The sequence below is a fragment of the Fringilla coelebs genome, assembly GCF_963513975.1.
Source record: "Fringilla coelebs genome assembly, chromosome: 2".
NCBI classification, from domain to species: domain Eukaryota; kingdom Metazoa; phylum Chordata; class Aves; order Passeriformes; family Fringillidae; genus Fringilla; species Fringilla coelebs.
The window spans coordinates 32,057,129-32,082,572 of record NC_140029.1 but is presented as its reverse complement, the minus strand read 5'-3'; the positions used below and the strand labels follow the sequence as shown (position 1 = coordinate 32,082,572).

General features: G+C 40.5%; 1 protein-coding gene across 2 annotated transcripts; it reads right to left on the bottom strand.

Annotated features, from left to right (window-relative positions):
- Positions 1-2,109: 2,109 nt before the first annotated feature.
- CNGA3 (cyclic nucleotide gated channel subunit alpha 3) lies at positions 2,110-20,767 on the bottom strand (the record flags this gene model as incomplete). Of its 2 annotated transcripts, XM_084225348.1 has the most annotated exons (8): positions 2,110-3,512; positions 6,714-6,820; positions 7,697-7,804; positions 9,881-10,000; positions 13,685-13,738; positions 15,317-15,496; positions 16,947-17,063; positions 20,667-20,767. In XM_084225348.1, the coding sequence occupies 8 exons, from the start codon at positions 20,765-20,767 to the stop codon at positions 2,110-2,112; spliced, it is 2,190 nt and encodes a 729-aa protein (XP_084081474.1). The 2 variants fall into 2 exon arrangements, with proteins under 2 accessions (XP_084081474.1, XP_084081475.1); XM_084225349.1 differs by lacking the exons at positions 9,881-10,000; positions 13,685-13,738.
- Between the last annotated feature and the right edge of the window lie 4,677 nt (positions 20,768-25,444).

The following is a 25,444-nucleotide window of genomic DNA, read 5'->3' as shown; positions in this document are numbered from 1 at the left end:
ATGTCAATATGCATGAAACCCCTACCACATACAGTGTGTTTGAGTCACACACCAGTGAATGTCAGCCAAGGCGAGTGTGGTACCCGGCCTGTCACAAGGTGGAAGTTGCAAGTTGAGCAGCCTGAGACAGCACTGTCTGTGCTCACAGGGGCACCCTGCAGTGAGCCCAGCTCCACCTCAGCCCTGCCTGCCTCTGGGTGCGACCAAGGGCACTACACCTCTGCCAAAACCAGCCTCTTGGAGCTCCCCTATTTCTCTCAAGCCCTTAAAGAAAATAAGGACAAGATTCAGCTGATGGACCAATACTCCTGCCACTGGCCACAAAGAGATATTTCCAAACTACCTATTACAATCAGTGGTTATTTTGATAAGAGAGGTTAAACCCAATCTAGGGAAGATCTGTAAGCATAACTGGCTTGTAGGCTAACACTAATAGGAGTTTAGACAAGGCCCATGTGTGGACATTACTACCCAGTTGTCCCTTTGCCAGTTTTGCTGGCAAAGCTCCATTCCTTAATCACTGACAGATTTGTCTCCCCCCCCTCACCAGGCTCAGAAGTGCCAGTAGAAGGGAACAGCTGCTTGCCTGGTGACGAAGACTTACTCTGAGCAGTTGTACTCAGTGTAGCAAAACTCTCTCTTTTCATTCCACTATCACCCAGTTAAACCACCTCTTCTCAGCGGGCTCCACACCAATTTTCCAACAGGCCCTTGATCCCAGATGCTGTTGTAACTCAGGCCTGAGTACAACTAAAGTCAGAGCACTGCCCATAGTAATAGCTAATGCCACTGGAGGATCCCATGCATACATGCTGAACAGCCTCTGCTATTCCATACCTTCCAAAAGCCAATGAGATACAGGAGGATGAAAGTAACATTGGGAAAGTTGCATGACAGCAAAATACTGTAGAACAAAAAATAAAAGCTAGTATCTTTTGCATTCTCCCTAACTAATAAAAACAAGGTAGTGTGACAACTACTTTGGAGAAAAGATGGCAGTAAACAGCAAAGGGAGATGGAGTAGACATCCTCAGAAGAAATAAAAAGGAAGAAAACATAGGCCTAAGTGACCAGAATGACTTTGCAACACAAGGCTTGTTATCCCTGCCTTGCAGAAAACCTGCTGTGGGAGCAAGCTGCCTGGCAGGCAGTGACAGCCTGCCCTGCCAGCCCACGGGATTTCTCAGTAGCCTCCCTCAGGACTGCCCACTTGCCAGGGACTTCACTCAGCACCCTACATAGGGAAGCTGCACACACCAGGGCCCTCTTTTCTCCTCCCAGGTTTGGTGAAGCCGTAATTACCCTTCCACCAGTGAGCTTTAGGGTGACTCCTTTCCAAGTGAGGATTTTGCCAGTGCTGATAGAACTGGGCTAAAAAAAAAAACAGAAGGGAGTATCCCCCGCTCTCTCCCCTGGTGAAGCAGCTGCAGAGCAGCAAAGGCTGTCACAGACCCTGCCAGAAGGGACATGAATGAGCACTGCTACTCTGTCAGCATGGTCCTTTGAGCAGAGCCCAGCTCATTAGAGAGAATCACACTAAAGCATCGAGCGCACAGCTGTTTCAGACATGTGCAGGGTGCACTGCAATGGCCAGGTACCTGACACTGCTTAGCTGTTGTCCAACTGTTTGCACAGACTCTGAAAGAACAAAAATTTTGAGAAAACCAGACATCCATCCATGCATTTAATCAGCTACTAAAGTAGCAAGTTAGAGCAGGGTACCCTATAAACATTTTTTAAGCTCTTAAAAAGGAAATATTTAATCTCTTCTACTTCAAGTACAATGCCTTCTTAACGCACCATGCACAGGAAGAGACAATGTGTCAAGACCTACAGGTACCAAACACAACAGCCATTCTGAGCATGACTTGTAAGAAGCCCACTCTCAGTACAAAAAAGTACCAAGTTCTGGACCAAATCTCCCCCGAAGAAGAAGGTGACAGTGCTCTATTTACAAGAAAATACTGCTTCAGTTAAAAATGCTAAAAACCATTCTCTTGAGTTCATATAAAAATAATTATGTCTATGTATGCACACACATATTTACATACATTTATGGCTTTCAGTCCTTCAACTTTCTCCAATAAATGAGGAAATATAAATACTCCATTACTGCTTTTTCTCCTCAGGTTTTTCAGCCTCTTCTGCAATTGATAAGCTGCCACTACCATATTTTTTCACTCGGGTTTCTACTCTGGCAAGTCTCTGTTTCACCTTTTGTTGAGATGCAGTGTATTCTGCCATGAGCCTTGCAAACCTAGTCTGCAGCGTATCCAGAGCTACTTCAAGTCGTCCTATTTTTTCTTCCAAGTCTTTTGGGTCAGCTCCTGCTTTTGCTGCCTCCTCATCTATTAAATTGTCTTTCATCAGAATTTGACGTCCTTTCTCTTCCAGAGCCTTTTTGGCTTCTGGATATTCTGTGAGGGCTTCCATTAAATCATCCTTAGACAAGCAGAACAAATCAGAATAACCAATACTCCTAATGTTGGCTGTCCTCCTATTGCCAGATTTGCTACCTTTGATGTTTAGGATGCTGATTTCACCAAAGTAGCTGCCATCGCTTAGGACTACAAATTGGGTTATACCATCATCTGCCACCACAGCCAATTTTCCCTCTTTAATAATGTACATTTCTCTTCCAATATCTCCTTTTTTGCAAATGTAGTCACCAGGACTGAAGACCGTAGGTTTCAGTTTCAGCACCAGCTCAATGAGAAGTCCAGCTTCACAATCCTGGAATATACGCACTTTCCTCAGCGTGTCCAAATGGACGTTGATGGCAATTTCAGCCTTCAACTTGTCAGGTAGATTTTTGAGAACTTCCTTCTCATCTACAGTTTTCTTGTTGGTCCAGAGGTAATCAAACCACTTAATAACCCTGGCTTCCAAATCCTTAGTCACCTTTCGGAATTGCATGTACTGTTTAATGGAATCCACTTTGGCCTGGAACTCTGCCCTGGAAGCATTCATGTTGGAAATCATGGAGCCGACGTTACCGACAATGGTGGCAAAGATGAGCACGCCCACCAGGAAGTCGATGACCACGAAGAGATACTCCTCGTCCTTCACCGGGGGCGGCGTCTCCCCGATGGTCGTCAGCGTGAGCGTCGACCAGTACAGACTGTAAATGTACTTCCTGGACAGGCGCGCGTACTCCGGAACGGACACGTTGGGATACACCCAGGTGTCGGTTCCGAACCCGATCACCTTGGATATCGCAAAGTATATGCAGGCGTTCCAGTGGATGATGATAAGAATGTATAACACCAGATTGCCGATACGGAACATGTTTGGATAATTTGTCCTGGTCTCCGTACGGTCAAAAAACTCAAAGAGCCGAGCGATCCTCAGCAAGCGGTTAAATCGGAGCTCGGGGTAGTTCAAACCAAGCTTGAAATATGCCAGGTCTGTTGGCACAAGAGACAGCACGTCCAGTTTGAACTGCACAGTTTTCGTATAATGTTCTCGTAACTTCTTCTCATCCTGAACTAGCAAGCCTTGTTCAAGGAAGCCTTCAGAGAATAAGAAGATTTTATGTTAGAGTAAAACTACCATCAACAGTAGTGAGTAACTTAACATTTCAGGCCTAAGAATGTTAAAATTTGTACTGTTATGCCTATGGATATTGAGGTCATTTAATTGCATATTTAATATTTCAATCAAGTTTCAAAGCTGATATATAATGACTAAGGACAATGACTCTATTATCACCACAGTGCTCCCTGAGGCTTTCCACTCTTTCCTGCAACAGCTGTATCTTTTTCTTTTAAGTATCTATGCGAAAAAAAGGGATATTCAAGTGTCTAATTTTTCATGAATAATTGGCATGAGTCGTAACTAAAATTAAGCAAGTGTTAAGCAATTGTGTATAAAATAGGAGTGGAATACTTTAAAATAAATACCAAGAATAAGTAGGTATAATAGATTGTTGGAAACTTTTTCCAAACAATATAGATATCCTTGAGATAAAGAAATGCAGTTACCCCCCTCCCTAAGTCATGTTTTTCCTCTTGTGTCCGATGTTAAAACTGACGTGATCTTCCTTGGTTTGAACTTAGTGTTTCTAGTGAGAGAGCTACTAAGGAGACTTTCACACATCAATATTTCTTCATCCCAAAGACTTTGAAAAGTATTAGATTTAAAAAATTTACAAACTGATATAAACTGCAGTGAGAGACATTTACTGCAGACAGCACAGTCACAGTGCTCATTTGTGCCTCTGAGGGCATTAAAAATGTTCCACAAGGAACAGCCTATATAATTGATAGATATCAAACACTTGCTGCAATTGGAGATATTTAACTGTCAGCCCATTGGACCACTCAGAAGAAAATGTCCACTGAGGAAAAAACAAAACATTCCTTGTGTATTTTGGATTATCACATCTCACTAACCCATTAGCAATATACAAAGCACCTATAGCTTTCTCAGGGAAGCCTCTGCTGAGGAACACCAAGCTGAATTTCTTTGTACCCTACACAGCATGGTATTTCTGGAATGTGTGGTTCATCTGTAAATGCCACATCTATTTGTGTGTATCTGGCTTTGGATCTGCAAACTGATGACGAGTACAAATGGAAGTAGTTCCTGTGCCATGCATGTGCCGCCTCCCAGAACACTGCTGAAAAAGCTGGTCAAATATGCCCTTTAGTTGTACAATTAAACAGAAAAGCTGGGCAGACTGATCAATTTCTGATACACAGTCATGAAAAATAACTTTGAAAACACCTTCCTCCTGAAAGGAGATAAAATCTCTCGGCTTTTTGTTCCCTTATGGAACTAAAGTCTTACAGTAAAATCTTTTGAAAGCATTAGAACACAGGGTATGCTAAACACAACCAGCTGCTGAGACATGAATTTTTTCTGTTTCACAGTGCACAGTCACCAAATAGGTGAAATGCAGTCCAGCTGGCCCTGCAGCTAGACAGAAATGCACCATGGAGAAGCTGATGATCAGAGTAGTCGTGGGACTACCTAGATCTCAGTTCCAAGGCAGACAGCAGAAAGTCTCGCTCTTCCCCAGAGGCTTCCAAGACCTCTATCCCCAGGGCAGATGGACCTTGTGGATTCACATGAAAAGGCAGCAGGCAAAGGCAGAGCCAGGAGGAACTGTTAAGAGAGCTGACAAAGACTATGCCACCTAAAAGAAGCAACTTCCTTCTTGGAGTGCCTGGAACTTCAGCAGACACCTGCACTGAAGCACTTGGGAGACAGCTCCAGCAATTCTGCAGTTGCAAGCCAGGCCTGAAAATTCAAATTCCAGTCAGGCTTTAACAGTCATATAAGCATTATCAGGACAGCCCATGGAAATTTATAACGTGCTTTGCCTGGACATGCCTAATTTCTGCTCTTTTCTTGCCCATTACATTAAGAGATGTAACTGCAGAAGGTAAATTTAGTTGGCACAGTTGACATTTTAACTACATAAAGAAGATGAACACCCCTCCCCATCCTGCTTCAAATACAGCACTCTTGTGACTTTGTCTGGTACCTGAAACCGACTTTCCTGCTGAACAAGGTACTTGCTAAGTTTAAGAATTTGGCTTGCCATGGGTTGTGTGCTTCCCACATGACAGCATTTTTAGCCCATCTTGTAATTATGTTTACAACTTCTCACAGGCCATAATTAACATCAAGCTGTCAGCACAACTTTAAATAAATAAATAGATAAAAATGGATAAGATGTTGAAATTAAAGTTCTAAAATTACTCTCATTTTTAAATGATCAGTGTTGTTTTGGAGCCTTTCAAGGGACATTTTGAAGCTGTGTCTGTACCAGGGAAGAGAATGAGAAAGGAGATGTTTTCTGGCCCAAGACCAGCTACCATGACAGTTTCTATTAACATGTAAGTTCTTCCAGTCCCCTCCCCACCATGAACAGCACCCAGCCTCTGCTGTCCTTCTAGCTGTCCCCCCTCTGAGCTGTCCTGTGCTCTGTGGCATGGACCAAAGCGCAAGCACCAAAGTGCATCAAGGGCTATTCAGAAACTTGGTGACATGGATCACTGTACATCATTGCTTAGGCCTACATTATGACCTTGCTCAGTTTAAAACAAGTAACACTTTAGGGCTGGAATCTCAGCCTGCTGGAGGATTACAGAAACAGGGACAAGAAGCTGAAGAGAACCACTTCACACACAGTGTGGCACAGATCCTCTGGGTTCACACTTCCTCCAGCAAGGCAGGACCTAAGCAGAGGTTCCTGGGTTAGCCCTATCCTATCACCAGGCAGTGGGAAACCCTGCCAGGACCTTGTAGAGCCTGCAGGAAGGACAGATGGTGGCAGATGGTGGCAGAGGGGCCACACTGCCGGTTCCAGGCATAGGACCACAGACTGAAGGGTTAGACAGGCACCAGGTCTTGCACTTGACAACTCAACAACCACTTCTGACCAGGATGCTGCACAGCTTGTTAAGAAAACTGCACTTGTGGGGTACAGTTGGTTTCCTGCCCCAAGTGCCCTATTGTCCCTTCCCCACACAGCCTGTTATAGTGGCTATGCACTCGGCATTTGGCATTCCTATTACTGACAGAACTGAATTTAGAGACAAGTGAAGTGTTGGAAAAATCCAATCAGACACTTCATCTTCCAAAAGCCTCCACTGTTGCACTCTGACAGGACATTATAGCGGTCATACCCCAAAGGGGAACTTTTGTTTCCAGCCTTTAAATACATGCAGAAATATTAGAAAACAAATCCCAGAAAAGCTCACCTGTTCTGAACCTGACAAACATGTCAATGACATAGATAATATCAGAGAGATAATCCAAGAACAGCCACATTTTAATATGGTCCATTTGTAGCTCATCAAAGCAGGCTCTAAAGAAACAAACATTAAAAAAAAATAAATTAGACCAACTGCAGAAGCAGAGTACTTGCATTACATGTCCTAGTAGCATGTAAGTGCACATTTCTGTTCCCAAAATACTACAGCATATCTCTATGTCCAGACCTCTGCACACTAGAGCTATGTCCAAACAGACACCAGGATCTTTCAGAATTCAAAGGTATTCTGGACAGGAATAAAACTCAAACACATAAATGCCCCAGTTATGGAGGATAACACATATCCCTACAATTAAAAGTGCATAAGATTTCACGGGATACATATCTCCATGAAGATAATTCCCAAATAAAAGGTTCGTTTCTCAGTGGCAAGCCATCCTCATCTCTCCCTGCCATCTTACACAGTGTAAGGAAACCATACCTACAGCTCTCCATCACTTTGAAACTGATTTCTACATTCTACCATGGAAAATAAATACTTGAGTTATATCTTCCTGCCCTTCGAGCATCCAAAAGATGCATTATATGAATTTAAAAGGCCCCACCACGGCCCACATCCCTCCTTTCTGTTCTCTCCTGGGTGGTGGGAAGCCCTCATCCCTGGCAGTGCCCTGGGATGCAGTGGCCAGGACACAGCTCAGCCGGCAGGTGGCACACAAAGGCCACACCAGAGCTCATGAGGACACTCACTGCAAGTTACATCCACCTGCTTTTAGACAAAAAGGAAAAAAAAGAAGAAACACTGGCAATCTATTCCCAGCAGTAGGCATATCATACATCCCTAAGGGGGTATGAACTGTAAACCTTCTAGGTAAGTCACTCAAAAGATACTGCAGGGAGATAAGAGGGTGATTTTCATAGGAAACATAATGATTGAAATGTAAAATTGTTATTAACTTAAATCCATACCTGCACACTAGCATACACCAGTTATAGAACACCGGTGCCGCAATTACAGTCAGCCAGTTGTAGTACAGATTGCTTGAAGGATCTATCACAAAGACCTCCTTTTTCGGCCTGGAAAGTAAAACATGCAGATTTACATTGGAAATGTAACCAAGCAACCTGCTGGATTTCCATCTTCTTGAGGCTGCTCATTTCACCATGAACTCAGAGCTGCCCGAGAAGAGAAAGTATCCATGCAGGCAGTGCAGATGAGATACCAGGCATCCCATCTGACAAGCTATACTTCTTTGTTTGACACAGCTTTGGAAAAAGTAAGTAAGAGTGGAAAGAAAAACACAGACATTCATATCTCCCAGGCTGAAACCCACAGCCTTCTGTGTTAAGCCCCACACTGAAAAAAAAACCTTAATTGTTAAAAGTTTTTTTTATTGCTCAGATTAGAAAGTTATATTTCATGGCAAGAGAAAGAGCTTTCCTTTGCAGGCTAATTATTGATTTTTAGCAAATTCTATGGAATTTGGAAATTTCATTTCATTATGGAAATGACTGTATAAGCATGCATTTGAACAAGTAAAACATGTATGTATCCATATACATGTCTGTACAAGTAAGAAACTCGGTGTCCATATGCACATACAGTGTGTGTGATGTTTTTGTCAAAGGCAAAATTCAAACATTTACAGTCCTGGCTCCTTAGGCCTCACAACAAGGAAGTGATGATAAAGGAAGCATACAGGCCTGGAATGTAAAGATTTGAAGAACAGCATGGCTAATAGCACAGGGTATGCTCACAAGTGCTCACCTCCAGCATGAGAAAGATTGATATAGAATAGAGAGCAATTAGGCTTGTAATCAGGGGAAATATACACCAGTGGATTTGAGGTCCACAGCTGCTAAATTATTTCAACAGTAAAACTGTGATCTGTGGACGATATAATAGTGTGCAGAATATGTGGCAAGGCAATACTTGAATATGTTTTTGTGGGACTTTTCCTAATCTCCAAGAATGCAAATATATTAAAATATAATGATAATCTATTTTAAATCTGTGTGTATTTCTGGCATTGCCATTGCTGTCAGCTGAATACCAAGGCAATGTGAATAAAGGAAGCAACTTTAATCTGAAACGTATTTACTACCTTCACTACTGGTTTTAAACCATTTCTTCTAGAAAACTGATCACCACCTCAAAACTGGCGACCATGAAATATGGTAGTTACACATCAGATTATACTACCTTGTAGACATTAAAACATTAATTTTCTTTGGGAAAATGTTTTAAAACACTCTTGGCTACTGCAAAGCTCACGCTTTCACTGCATAAGACAAAAGAGAGTGTTTGGAATAAAGGCTTTGTAATTGGAAAAAAAAAATTAAAAGCTTTGATTAATAAAGATCGTAGGATCAATCAGATTCCATTTGGAATGCCCTCATGTTTATATAGCAGGTTCCACCATGTACATACATATAAACTTACAATATATTACTGTAACATACTCCTTAACTGTGAAATGTACTCAAATGCATTCTTTTTTATCTGCCATCATTGTTACTTTTTATCACTGGTTAAAGTAAATTGCAGTATATTTGGGCCAGCTTTAGGGAAACAAAGCAAGAACAGGATGCATTTCTGTCAAAAGCATTCAAATTATGGAATTTTGTTGCAGAAATACACCATCCCCTAACCAACAGAGGCAAATTTTAGTGATTGCTAGCAATGAACTGCACTGTATTAAGTAATTAAATAACTAGTCAGTGAAATAGGTAAACGTATTAGCAAACCTTTAATTTTCTACATGGTAAGATGAACCAAACTTTTGGTTCATTTGCTCTGAATCATTATGGAAGTTCTGAACAATGAAAAGTCTGCAGCTCTGCAAAGCAGGCTGCTGTCCTAAAGTGTTGTCATAATGGAAAAGTGATCTTCAGCTCAAAGTAACTAGAGGTAGCTCAGTTCCCTTTTACTGATGTAGACAGCTGTTTCTAAAAGATCTAAACACAGATCTTCAAGATGCAACAACTTTGCTGAGCAGTTGAAACCTTCCCAAAGGGGAAAATGTATTAACGATTTGACAGGCTAAGAATCTGCAGTCTACAGAACAATTGTAAACATTACCATGAAATGCTATACCATGTTTTGTAGTGTAGGAGACATGTTACAATCACACATTCATTCTTTATACTTACTCTTCCTTTTTTTTATCATCTTTTTTGTCATCTTTTTTCTCCTCTTTCTTTTCCTCTTTTTTCTCCTCTTTCTTTTCCTCTTTTTTCTCCTCTTTAACCTCTTTCTTTTCTTCCTTTTTGCTGTACAACATAATGCAAGGCTTAGCAGTATTACCAATACTGAGCAGTTAAGGGAGACAGTGGTGATTTGGGAAACTATTCTAAACTCCAGACAGAACAGGACAGGGATCCAACTGGAAAAAAGGGTTCTCAGGCTGAGACCTCTCACCTTGACATCACCACACCGTCACATCATGTAACCAGCTGGCTGATTCTCTGCATTAGTCACCCACACCTTCTTGAACTTTTCAGACATCAGTGTACCAGGCTGATTTTAAGTAAATGCTTTCAGTTTGATTGACTCTTAAGAACCCAGGCACTTAAAAAGAAACCTATCCAATGATGACAGAATGTGAAATGGCTTAACAGTCAGCATTCTTTGCATAGCTAAAGCCTCAACGTGACTGTCTGAAGCTTTCATAGTAATTATAAAAAAAATCAGGATGAATCTCCTCTCATGGTTCCTTAAAACCAGAAAAAAATTTAATTAATTAATTGCCTCTGGATGTGAATTGTCCCATTCTTAGGTTTGTCTGAACATAAGAGTCTCAAAATATGTTAACTTAGGCAGACAAGCCCACAAATACTTTTTAAGCCTACAGGAAGTTAACATCTTTCTTGAGATAATGACAATACTCAAAGCCAGATTTGCTACATGCCTTGGTCAAGAATCATGTAATGTGTTGTGAAGAATGATGCTCACTTGCACAAGCAGAAAATCCATCATCTGAGATTTCCCGCTTTTTTATTTGAACACTTCTAGTCCTTGAAGCAGAAAATGTCCCCCGTAGACAGAAAAGCCTAACACTGTTCCTCACACTACAGTATATGTGGATTAAAAAACTCCCCCCACATAATGTCTGATTTAAATGAAAGCCATGGATTCCTGCTCCCATGGGAGCTCTGTCTTCTCCTCTGAACTGCCAAGGCTGTGTCTGAGTCTCCCTTTGACTGGTGTCAAGAAAGGACAAATGAGTTTAAAGGCAACAACACCCCAAAGCAAGGACAGAGTATGTAACACTGCTGCTTACAGGACTTGTGCTCTGCATGCACACTACTCATATTGCTCAGTCAGAAAGGTCCGTGCTGTGAATGGCAGTCACATCTAGGGAAGTGCTTGATACAGGGAGAAAGAAGTGCTCCAAAGGAGACGACAGCCACCAATTTTAATATTGTAGCAGCTTTCACCAATTTGCAATAAGCACCTGTCCCACTCCTTACACTTAGACATTTCCACAGTGATGCACCACCACAGTGCACTTTGGAAAAGTGAAGACTCGTTTGCTAAAAGACGACGAGATCCCACACCCTGCCACATCCAGGGAAATACTACCAAGCTGACCAACAGCACTGACACCTTCAAAATTACACAGTACAAGGGAGCAGAACTGCAGGAGAAAAGAACCTTTGGCTTGACTGATCTTCTATTTCTACTTGCATCTCAAATCAAAGAAAGAGTTTTTCATTTACCAAAGCTGATTCCTACACAGCAGTGGCAACTGTTTCTCAAGAATTTATTTCTCTGGACTGACTGTCCAGAACTTTACCTCTTTTCCAACCTTCTCCCAAAACTCCTTCCTGTTTAAAAAACATGTCAGGATTTCACTTCAGATTGCCATGCATGGTGTCTCATCTAAAGGGAAATGTTCAGTTGCTGTTCTTAGCATTTATGTAGACCCTCAATACTTCAAATGCCTGGCACTCTTACCAGAAAGAAGAACTACCAGTAAGCAGAATTTTCAAAGGGTAGGGCTGCCTGTACATTTGTGGATCTTGTTATGCAGGGAAAAGTAGGCTGAGATTGAGAATCAGCCAAAAAGTCTCAGTGGTGGTGAACTCTGGAGGGAGTATTTTGACAATTCCAACTCCCTCCTATGTTTGTGTTTTATTTTTTAAAAAGTGAAAAAAACTTTATTTCACAGAGCATCTAATGCCAACACTTATTTTTCCCTGGCCCAAGATCTTCTACAAACTCATCTGTCAACTACAGGTACCTTTAGTAGGTAAGTTTCTTCCATTCATGTTGCCTCTATTTATTTTTCTGTTGTGGTAACTCCCAATTTATCATATTCACATCTACTTACAGTCTGATTGGAAATTACTCAGAGGAAAAGGTTGGCCATAATTAAAGACTTGAAAGCACCATGTACAGTTCCCCAAGACATGGCACACTTAGGTCTTTAACATAGCAAAAAGTCCACATTTATTTTTCTTTACCAGTAACAGTGAGTAAACTGAAATCCAGTAACTAATAAAACAGTTTGTGTCTGTCCTCTTTGACCTCAACACAGCAGAATCCATGCTGTTCCTAACTGTGTGCAGTTTTAGACTTAGAAATTTACTTCATCAGCCCTTATAAAAACATTGTCACAGTCTTTGAATGACTCAAATATTTGCATTTCTCATCTGTCAAGTACTTTGCAAATCAAGTATGTTTCAGACTGCCGGGCAGGTAGACAGACAGATCTTGTCTTCATTTAAAAATAATGAAACAGTGAAAGGATGAAAGCTTTGCCCAAGGTACCTGAGTCACTGTCAGAAACAGAGTAAGGCAGAAGTATTTCTGTCCTAACCAGTCCTTTGGGCTCCATCTAGCAGGCTCAGCTCCAAGCTTATAGCACTTCTTTTATATCAGTCTGAATAAAAGCCTGCATATTTCTGTCACTGTTCACTGCACACAGATTTTTCTTTTGAATAAAAGTTAGGCAAACCAAACCAAAAAGTTGCTTTAGGAGCAGGAAGATCTCTTGTTCAGCTATGTGCACAAAGGTTTTGCACCATCATTTAAAATGTACAGTTTAAACTTGCCTATGATAGAATTATTTGGAGAAAAAAAAAAAACCCAAGAGTTTTCTAGAAGTATTTCTGACATAATCAAAAGATGTACTGATTACTTTTAAATTTTTTGTCTTCATCTGGAAAGCAGTAAAAAAACCTACTATTATTATGCATGAGAACAGATCTGCTGCTGGATACTAAAGAGCAGATATGTCTTCAGATTGCTGTGGTCTAAGACAAGCAACAAATACTGATGTTGGATGATTTAAAATTACTGGAGTTCTTCACATTGTTTAATAAATTTCTCTTTGGTGTAACACTGTGAAATAGCTTGTCAACCAGATGAAATAAACTCAAAAGGACAGCTTCTGTCAGACACTCTGTGGCAATACCAGCCTTATTATGGTTCCCATCACTCTCTCTAAGACAACAGCACCTGCTGAACTGAAACACACACTTTTAAAAGATGGACATATAAATGGGTTTTGGTGCCCTCATCAGTGTCCACTTCTCATTTGACAACCTGAAATTTTTGGGGCACTTGATTTGCAAAAAGGGACCAGTGTGTTAAAAGAGGAAAACTGCTATTAGAAAATTTACACATGAATCTCATTTAAAAACTGAAAAATGAATGCATCAATTGGTAATGCAGTAAAATCAGCCAGCTGAACTACAGAAGGTAAGGACTAAATGCTTAGTCAAATTCACTCCTTGAGAGGAAGGGGTAACTTCAGACAAAAAGGAGTTCAGAGGGAGCACAAAGGATGCTTTTCATACAAAGAAAACTAGACCTTTCTATATAATAAAACTATACTCTTAGGAAAGGCTTAGAACTAAGGAGTTTATACTACATATGTTACTAGGCTGGACAGGGAAAAAGAGAAGGTGCTGGTAGTAGAAAGGTCTTTGGAAGTTAACAGTACTTACTCTTCATTAGTGTTGTTGCTGAAGTTGACATTGAACCTGGCCAAGGGCCAGTGACTGCAAACAAGTTAAATAAAACACATTAAAGAGTGTCAGTAAAGGCTGCTGGTGTTTCACGCACGTGTTTGCCGACACAACAGACGGACTCACGAGCTTCTCACATAGGCACTGATAAGATTAGCAAGGTCAATTTTGACTGTTGCGATAAGCCCCTTTGCATAACTGCTTCAAGGCACCAGTTCCTTTCTGTCATGTGCCTGGCATACACATTTGTGACCACATCTGATGTCTGAAGCCTGTTCTTAGGCGTATTAGTGCATGGCAAGATGCATCTCACTATTTTTAGCCCTGTACTCACTGGGCTACTATTTTAAACTTTCTTCAATCCTTTCAAGTCCTCTTCACAGATGCAGTGTCAAGGCTTGTGGATAAGTAATGAGCATACCTACTCATTGCTACAGAATTAAGCCTTCATGATCCAACAACTGAGAGTTAGTGTCCACCAGCATAAAACTGAGAAGGCAAGGATGGGTGCCCTCAAACTAATTTCAAATAGCCTTAGGCAGAGGTTTGTTGGCCTCTTGTAGGGAGATCAATGTTGCTCTCCCTAATTATTTCCCATCTGCAGTTGCTACTGATCCAGACACCTGAGAAATCAGGTAACAGTCTGGCTAATTCAATAAAATGTGCTCTTGAGATGAATTTCTAAGAAGCAGATCAAGTGAAGATAATAAGGCTGTGCTGGACTACAATAAATCAAAGTAACCTGTGTAATGCACAGATATTCAAAGGTTTTTGCTTTAATCTGAATTACTTGCAGAGATTTTTGAAACTAATTACTTGCTTACCTACCAGTCTTTAATTATGAAAAAAAATATAGGAGTCTCTGCTTCAAAGCCTAATGCCAAACAGAAAGACAGCTTTTGTCTTGGGATTTCATTTTCCCATTTTAGCTAGAGTTAAATTTAAAACACTGTAGCATACATTTATAGAGTAATAATAAGTTATCAAGTCAAAGAACTGTAAACACATAAAGGTTTCTCTTTCGTTTTACTGGGAAAAAAGTAAGACTGAACCTGCCTTCCATACCAAAGACCACATATGCGGTAATAAGTTAAGTCAGCATCCAAATGATTTTGTCATTTCTGCATCAGAAGTTTTCTGTAACGTTATCACATGGACTTCTGAGTAGATATAACAAAGCAATTACACATTTTGCACAACTGCTTCTTTAGAGTTTCCCAACACTTGTAGATAATGCACATAAAGATCCTGAAAAGCCAAAAGTAGAAACATCTTAAGATTCTTGAAATAGAAATTGCATTCTCCTCAGTAGAGAGCAGTTTAGCAACATCAAGTTGCATATGATAAAATTCCAGTTCTGAGAAATCACTCTGCCTGAAGCAGCATGATCAAAATCCTTTACTTCAACATCTTGGTCACAGCGTGTTTCAGGAAGAAAATCTGTTGAAAGTGCAATACTTTAGTTACGTGAAGATTCCTGGGCAGCATTAGATACTCTGTTCATCTCCCACGCTAAGCTCCTTACTCTCTTCTTAAAATACAACTTACATCCTAATTACCAAGGAAACATGATAACCTCAGTCATCTTCAAGTACAAACATGTCTCCTTACCTGTTTGCTCCCCCGGGCCGCTCACGGGCACCCAGGAAGGAGCGGATGTTGCTCTGCCTGGTGGACACCTCCACGAGCTCTGGGCCCCGGATCCGCTCCAGGAATGAATCAGGCCTTTGGACCTCACGGTGCGAGTGCCTTGTGGCCCATGACCTTACGGATAAGACAAACCGCGACAGCCTGCGTGGAACACACACACAGAACGGACTGAACCAGACAGAAACATCAGGTGGCCAAAAACATACCCACAAACACCAGCCAGGATTTTTCTCCACATCTCCACCTGTGATTAAATTAAACTTGATGGAGTTACAGTATGAACCCAGTTACTGTATGAACCCAGTCACTTGCCACAATTTCGTAGATCACCTTCTGCAGTGGATCAGGAAAATACCTCACACATCAGTTCTTATTCTACTGTATCCCCACTGCAGGAGTAACAGAATATTCTTGCTGCATGGGGGACTTTGCATCTCAAAGTGAGATAGTCAGTGAAGTCCATCAGATGCAGTTGTCTTAGATCCTTGAGAATTTCCATTCAAGAGTCTTGTTGTGTTACCCTAATATTTAAATTGCTAGGCATTCATGTTTACATTACATCACAAACTTCCCTATATATTCAGGGCATACATAACTGTAGCTATCCACACATATAATTCAATCTATCCTGAAAAAGGATAAACAAAGATTAAAAAGGAAGCTCTCAGTATGAATTTATATATCCATGTGCATTATGTTTACACAAAACACACACCTATAATCTTTTCTCATCTAAACTCAAATTCTTGCAGACTCTGTCATCTACATCTGGGGGTGTCATTAGCTGAAAACCAAGCAGGAAAATCCGAGTTTATTCTCCATTATCCAAAATGATGAAACGTGAACAGTACTCTTTACATGACCCTAGTTTTACAATAATTTTTTTCTTTGCTCTTTGAAATACACAGTGCTTAAAGTGACTGTGGTCTGTGGAACAATGGAATTGTTGTGTGGAACAATGGTATCTGAAGGCAGAGCTCTGCAGTCTCAGACCAAAGCAGACACAATAAAGTTTTGAAGCTCCACTTCAGGCTTATATTTAAGTCCCAGTAATACAAACAACTAATGGTCGGCTTGAATTTGGCTGAAGGGCTCCAAATCCATTATAAACATAACTGGATTCTAAAAACTGAGAGACATTCTTGCATACAAAACACAAAGACCCCCTGTCTCCTCCCTTTCCAAAGCCATCTACCAAAAGGAGACAATCATTATGTTTTATTTGATAGGAAACAAACACTGCATCAGCTATCAGAACCAAACACACATTTATTTTAAATAAATGCATTTCCCCAGCATTCAATGTATTTTCTGATACAATTATGTAAAAATAATTTATTCTTTTATATTTGAAAAAATTCTTTGGGCTTATTCAGCCTCTCTCAGATTCTAAGACTTTTATTAGCAATAAGTAAGTGATGAATCAAGGTCAAATGCAACTTCTGTTACTTCTTACAGACATTCTTCAGCTGGACTCCATCCATTTTCTTTGGAAAGCAATGGCTCTTCTTTACCTCTAAATTGTGACCAGTCTCTTCCACCAAATTAACTTAATACTGGAAATTCTATATTCTATTAGTTATTATGTTACCTTGCCATTGCTCCCGTGCCAGTGAAGGAGCTCGCCTGGGATTCAGGTACATGTCCTCCCTCCACAGAAATGACTCCCTGCAGTTCTGAAGATGTATCCTCGCGCAGTGAATGGGTTCTGCAAAAACAAATTTATTTTTTTTTTTAGGGAATACCACACAGCCTTCACCAGACTTTCCCCCATCTGGTTCTCTCCACCACTGCTTCAGGAAACAGTCCAACACGTTGTCCTCTCCCTAGTAATACAGCATATATTTGATAACCATATTGCTAACCTGTGCCCCTATTCTTCTGGAGCCATCCAATATGAAGTCAGTGGAGGCTCTGCCATACATTCCAGCAAGCTCAGAAACTAAAGACAACTTATTAGCACTTAAAAAATAAGCATTTGAGGGAAAAAAGATTAAATTTTAGCCTCATCTTTCAGAAACAGAGTTTTGAAATTGCCTTCACTGGAAGATGGACTTTATGAGGGTTCACTCCAGATTTTTATATAGTACTCCTTGGTTTTCTCTATGTTTTTCAGTCTTTAGTATTCACTTTTACAGGACTTTTATACGTCCATTAAAAATCACTTTCTTCCCCCTTTGTAATGCAAACAAGAATTCTCACATGGGTCTGTTAATTTCTATTGCCAGAAAAACACTGACAAAAATGATACTTGCAGTATCTTCATAGAGCTGGCAGCAGCATTATGAATGCCCACAAAAGGATAATCAGCAGCTCAATTTTATGTCCACTCACAGCTGAGAAACTAACAAACAAAGACTTAAAACTTTATTATTTCTACCCAAAGAACAACGCTGAAATAGATCCTGACAGTCCCAGGATTCTCAGCTTGTTAACTGTTTTCTACTTCTCCTCCATTAACAAAACACTATTTAGTAATGAAAAACTTTTACAACCTAGTTTATGTTGCCAGTGCTGAGAATATTGTGGTTGCCAAAGTTAACATCCTTCTAAGGGACAATGAACAAACTCATGGAACAGGCATTCATCACAGATTACCAGATTCACATAGCCCACACTCAGCCCAAGAACTCTCTTGAGCTGAATGCTGAGAGAATAGTAGAGTTTGTCCACCTTTTTTAGTATTTCCTGGAGAAATTGCCTACAGACCTGCTGGAGAAAGGATACTGGACTAGTTAGTGTTTTAGACTGCACTATCATGGCTGGTTTTAAGTATTTTATTTTCGTTTACCGAGTAATATACATTTTGTGTGATCTTAGCAATAAACTCTAATATTGGAATGGCAGTGCTTAAGAAATATCTAAGTTCCCATTATAGCCAATGGCCATCTCAGGGCTTGATTCATCTGCTTCAAGATAAGAGTCTGGTACAATTTGTAACACCTCAGAATACTTTACTGGACTTCTCCAGAGCACACAACTCTCTCCTCACATCCACTAGTGCCAGCTAAATGCTTCAAATACCCTGAAGTATCTCAAATAGCATTAGATGCCTATTTCAGGCAACTAAATACCTCTCATAATCAAGAGAGCCAAAGGAGCCTGAAGAGTTTCTGAATTTGAGGGTAAGCTGAGCAGTTCCCTGGGTGCTGCTGACCATCAGTACTGACTACATCTCTGCTCAGGACAGCAGGAATATAGGCACCTGCTCACATAAAGACACTGAAATCCACATGTCAACAGGGCACAGCTGAATCCTGCTTTCAACTTTAGACAGCCAACCTGTGTCGATAAGCTGATGTGCTGCCTCTCCTATTTGAGCTGTTTCTACACAGAGGCTGGGTTTTAAAAATGGAGATTATTTGTTATTTTTGGGGGTTTTTTTATTTTTGTTTTAACAAAATGAACCGACTTTATAACACACAACAGAGTAAGAATCTGGGTACATGAATCACTGCAGCATAAACGAGCACAGCATTTTAAAGATCAGTGGAAACTTTCTGTAAACTGCTGCAGTGAATGCTTTTCTTGGTGACACCTCATTTCACAGCAGAAAAGTGCTTAAGCACATCCTTAGCATTAAGCATAAATTTAACACCCACTGACTTTATTAAGAACTAAGTAATGTGTTTTATTGCTCTGTTGAACTATACCAAACAGGAACTGGAGGAAAGCAAAGGCAAAGAAATGCTGCTACTCTAGCAAATGTGCTTTTTTCCCAATATCTGTAGTTGTGTATTTTGATGTAAAAAGAGAAAACCTAAAATCCTGGATGGTTTCTATCTTTTGGTTCAGACATATTCTAAAGCAAATCTGAACTAAAAAAATTAATGGTATTATAAAGATATTGTATATACTTAGCAGCACTCATTTCAAAAATCAAAAAATCTTAAATATGAGATCTCTTTTACAGAGCAAGACTGTATCTTCTTACCCATCTATGAAGTCCTGCAATTAATGCTGATAATATCAAACTTTCCTTTAAAAAATGCCTCTTCAAGACCATCACCATGATGATAAAGGACAATTCATATTTCAGTCCCTCTATCTGTCAAAGCCATTGCCTCTGAAATTGCAGCTGACCACAGGGATTTAATTCTACATTTAAACCTTTATAACCCCACTCTCACATCCCAGCTAGTAATTCCATTCTGTGAGCTGCCAATCACTGACATCCACTAAAAATAGGACATCAAAAAAAAGGAAGAGGCTCATTTCAATCTGTGTTTTCACTTTTTCTAACACATCACTGCTAATGGAGAGAAAGGGACAGGGCTCTTAAATCTCCCTAAGGAGACCATGGGGTAGTGCAACAACAGCAAGCAAGCCTTACTGTGCAGAACAAATCAGATCCATTTTCACTACTGTAGGTACATCTATGACAGCAGGTATCATGTAAGCAAAGCAAGAAGAAAAAAAGGACCAATTCAAGCAGAGTATTCACTGCAGGTGCTAGGGACATGCAATCCAAAAATCACTATAATGCAGGGAATCCCATCAACCTATCAGGATTCTGAGTGCTCTAGTCTGGGTGTGCATTTGAACAGCAAGAGACAGCCTGACAAGATCCACATAAATAGAGGAGGTGGTTGGCCATAACAAGCCAAAAGCAGAGAACTTTTTCCAGCCTTTAGAGATGCTGTGGATCATCAGGCATCTTTCCACAGGCCCAGCAGGCTTTGCCCAGTCTAGAGGAATGACTGCTACTGTGCAATAGGTAAGTGCAAGCTCACTGGCATGTTTCAAACAGCCACTTTAAAACTATCAAAACTAGCGAAAGGTGAATGTAAAGAAACTATTACATTTCCTCTGTACAGTGGGACACTGAAAATCCAGCACAAAAATGCTGATACTCTTTATACACTACAGATTTTCCCTATCACAGAAATAGGCAATTTGCAGAGGCTGCTTTAAGAAAAACAAACGTTCCCAAGGCTTCTCACTGCATGGTGCTCAAAGGATCTTTTTCTTGACCAAATCCTACATAAAGCACAGACCCCGTGTGCTATCTGTGTGATGACTTGAGAAACAGGTTTCTCTTTAATGAGTCAGTGCAATTCCCACTGATGTGAAAATGGGCTTTTTTCCTGAGGCAATACAGCTCCTGGTTCCAAACTGCAAACCATGACAACCTCCCTCTGTCTGTCTCTTCTATACTTTGGATAGATGTTGTCAAGTCTGTAAAGTGCACTGGACCAACTATACCACGACACAACATTCCCATACTTCTACCTTCCATCCCAGAGCTACAGGAGTCCCACAAACTATGCTGCAATCTATCCTCTTGACTGTGAGGAAAGGAAAACTTTACCTGATATAGCCATTTTCAATCCGTTCGATATCTTCATCAGCAGTTCTGACAGACAGGCTGTGTACACCAGGGTAGGAGTGCTGGGTGTTGATTTTTGCCATTTTGCTTTACATATCAACATCTAAATGACAGCTGAAATGGGGAAAAAAATTGTGAAGACTTCAGAAGGAATGTGCTCAGTACTCAAAAAGAGTTCTTTATTAAAACAGTAGTACAGCAAAAAGCAATTTCAACCATTTGAAGGACGGTCAGCAATATTTACACACACATATGACATGTGTTTCTTGATTTATTTGCAGTAGACAGAAAAAAATGTGTTAGTAAAGATTCATCATGATCAAGATAAAGGGTAACATGACATCATATTATTTTAGTCTCTGGACTTTATGGACTACCTACACTACCATACCTATTATTCATAGTGAAATTGCATTTAAAAATCTCATTAAAAGAAGGTTCGTGAGAAAGTCAACCAAAAAAGGCCAGGTAATATATGTACTAGGACAACCTATTCCACTTTACATTGATTCCCCTGTGCTAATTTTATCTATTTTATGATTAAGATATTTATTCCAAACATGCATATTAACCAAGCAGATAATTAATGACATTTACCCCTTAGTTTAATGCAGGCCATGCTATAATTCTATATTATTAAAACTCTGCAGTAAACCCACACTAGGGGGTTTTATTACAGTCTCTGTTAAGATATTTAGCAGCTCAGCTCCTTCAAGTTTTAAAATATTTGTCAGAATTGCTTTCCAGATTTGATCGTCAATGCCTTTCCAAATTCATATCACATCCACTACTTACAAAATTAGTTTTAAGAGTCAAGACAAGGGTCTTACAAATGAAGAACTGAAAGAATTTCAGTGACAGCTTTGCATTTTTCAAAAAGAAAAGAAATGTTTAGAAACTCCATTCTGGAACCTTTTTTGTTTGAAATATGACTAGAATGAAATTCTCTCAGGATCAATCAACTCCCTCACGCTAGGTCACGTCCATTTTTCACCTGTATTTCTCTGTCTCACTGACCACACAAGATCCACCTTCAACACTAAATGAAATACAGATTTTTCAGAAACCAACTCTGTGACCTGATTTATTCCTGAAGCAAAAGTGAAGCAAAGCTCACTATCCATTATTAGAACATTATGCACCCACTTTCTTGAAAACAACATACCTGACTTACCCCCATTCAATTCCCAGACAACTGAAGGAAATAATACTCAACTTAAAAAATTATTTAATATATTTTAAAGTGGATTTTTTTTTTTAATCCAGAAATAATGAAATTACTCTAGAAACAGCCTTGGGCATCACTTAAGATTCAAAAATTTTATTAGTACTCCCCATCACTAATTTTGCCTCAATTTAAATCAGTAAATGTCTGTGTCTCACCTTAAACTGAGCCTTGCTCATGCTGATTACCTGAAGTCTAATTGGGGGAAAAATTGGGCATTTTCATTACACATGATACGAAAAAATTCAATTCTTTCAACCCACTCTCAGATTGGAATGTTCACTCAGAAGAATTAACTTCTAAAGTGCAGATGATTTATGTTAAAAACATAAATTAGAGTTTTAAAAGCTTGATTGTGGGAAGAATTATTCATAAGTAACAAAGCATTAACCTTTTTTCTAAAGTTGTAATTTCAGAGCAAATTTAGCACTGAGTGAAGCTCTTGACTAGTTCTGACACTTAACAGTTCCACTTATCAGTTCTGGTGATTCACAACCAGATTGATGTCTACCTACAGCAGTTCTTAAAAACAAGGGTCACCTGGTTTATAAACCTGCTGGTTTACAACCTCCAACAAAGTAAGAAACTCTGTTAAAAAAAGAAAACTGTTAAAACAATAAAAGCATGAGATAATGAAACCCTTCTGAAGTCTTGGGGTGATGTAGATAATTTGCTACCAACACCATGGATTCTCTCACTGAAAAGACACATTGCTTCTGAAACTGGAGATGAGTGAACAATGCCTTTCTATGTTTCAAATGCTGCAGGTGTGGCACACGGATTTCCAGATGCATTTGTGCATCAGTTCCCAGAAGTTTGGTTAAAAAACACGAAGTACAGTATTTCTTTACACTTTAAACTGAAATGGCTGAAATTGGATATTACTAATCTGGAATTAAACACTTTTAATAGATATTGGAATTATATATTCCAAACCTCCTGAAAGGCTTGAGTACGACAGTGGAGCACTGAATACAGGAAACCTTATTCAACCTTTCACCAAAGAAGAAAAAAAAGTAATAGCATATGAAGCCAAACACTACATTGAATTAAAAAAAACCAAGAAGACAGGAAAACTAGGACTAAATAGTCACCTTCACCACTGCAGAAGTTTATTAACAGTATTCCTCAGGGCTCTGGCGGAAAACCTGCTGTTAATGATGCTGATGGAAAGATGAAGCAGTGATACAGTAAGATCTCAGGATGGCAAAAAATTGTATAGGCAAGAGAAACAAAAGGACTGCAGAGAACCTCAGGGTGACCAACATCAACTACAGCAATTTCTCAATTTGATAAGTGATGTGCAACACAGGCAAATAGAACCCACGAATACGGGTGAAAAGCAGGCAAACCACTGCCCTACATGCTTCCAAATGAACCATATGCACCCAGAAAGGGAACCTGAAAGGATAGTTTTGGATTAAATATTGGGAAGAAATTCTTCACTATGATGGTGTTGAAACACATGTTGCCCAGAGAAGCTGTATATGCCCCACCCCTGCAAGTGTCCAAGGCCAGGCTGGATGAGGCTTTCAGCAAACTGGTTTGGTGGAAGAGGGGTTGGAACTACATGGTCCTTATGGTCCTTTCCAATCCAAACCAATTTATGAACTTAGGACACAGGTACAGCTCGGTGAAACAGTGTGCTCACTGCAGGGCCGCCTTGCTGACACAACAACTGACAATGTTACATGGAACATGTTAATGACACAAAAAACACTAAAACTGCTCCATGAAACAACAGTGCAGACTTATCTGGAACACTCCAAGTCCTTCTCTTAATCAGAAAGGCAAAGCAGAACAACAGCATGGCAAGAATCATTAAAAACCTGGAAAAGGGAGAGAGAGGAAAATGGGGCCTGCTCACCCTAAAAGGTGAAGACTAAAAAGTTATAAGATAAAAATATGTAGGTAAAATTTCAGCTCATTTCAGATCCCTTACAATCATTTCAGCTGTAAAATTCATGTTCAATATACAGTGGGGTCTGAACTCTTATTCTGCACTACACTGGAGGAAAGGAGGAGGGAAAAATTTCACAGAAATACAACTCTAGTATTAAGCAATAAAATACATTAATATATTTTTGGAAGGAGGTAGGAAGAGTGGATGAAAGTGTGTCACATGTGCCTAGCTGTGGTAGAGAGAGACTGAACGCAGGACAGATAGAAAGAAACAGTGAGGTAATTTGGTTACAGTGCAGGTGCTGAGACCTCCTGAAGCAACATGGTTTGGCACTGCAATAAAGTCCATAAAGTTCTGACAAATTACTAACTATCTGATGAAGAAGAAATATTTGTTTCTTACAGGCCTCTAAGAACCCTAATGATAAATGTTTTTAATAGTCTAGGGAAGAGATTGACATTTCAACACTGGATCTAAAATATGGCAAGAAATTAACTAAGGAGCAGCTTAACAGGAGTCAGCCAGCAGGAAAGTCCTGAGGAATCAGGAGGCTCCACAAACACCTTCTGCAGGGCCGCAGAGAGACAGCTCCAACCATCTGGGACCTGCAATCCCAAAACTGCCACTAAACACTGATTCTAACAAGGCAGTTTTAAGAAGTGAGTAGAGCTCAGTTTCATATTTAAAACCAGGTAGAGTGGTGGGTAGGCCTTGGCTGGCTGCCAGATGCCCACACAGCTGCTATTGCACCTCCCCTCCTCAGCAGCCCAGTGGGAGAAAATAAGCTGAGAAAGCTCATCATGGATCAAGAGGGAAACACAGGAAGAAAAAGGACACTGGAAGACCAATTACCATTACAGGCAAAATGGGCTCAATCTGGGGAAAACTCAATTTAGTGCAAATTAAAATGGAGTTGGATGGTGGGAAACAAAACACTCTATCACTGATTTTCCCCAGATTCAACTTTACCTCTACATTCCCAGCTCCTCTACCCTACCCAGCAGCACAGGGGCTGGGAAATGGGAGGCTGCAGTCAGTCCATAATGTTTCCTCCTTGCCACTCCTTCCTCCTCACACCGTGCCCCGACCCAGGGTGGGTCCTTGCTGCAGTCCTGCAGGATAAACCTGCTCCACTGTGGGTCCTCCATGGACCACAGTCCTTGTCAGGAGAACCTGTTCCCGCACAGGCTCCTCTTCACCGGCTGCAGTCTGCTTCAGGAATGGCTCCACCAAAGGGTCCTCCACAGTGAACGTCTGCTCCATCGTGGAGCCCTCCAAGACTTACAGGGGAATCCTGCTTCAGTGCCCATAACACCACCTCTGCTCCTTCTTCTCTGACCTTGCTTTCTGCAGAGATGGTTTTCACCCTTTCTTTTCCCCTCAGTCCCCACACACTGCCTTTGTTTTTCCCTAAAGTGCGACCCTCTTGGCCACAGGGGATGAGCTGGAGGTGGCTGGAGCCATTTGTATCCAGCACAGGCAGCCCTGGCTGCCGCTCACATCAGCCCCACAGCTCCTGCCAGCCCCTGGCACTGCACCCACACCACACTGGTACCTGCCTTTCATAAATAACAGCTCCTACCTGGGTACATTCTCTGCTCTGAATATTTAATGCTAATAATTACATTGAGG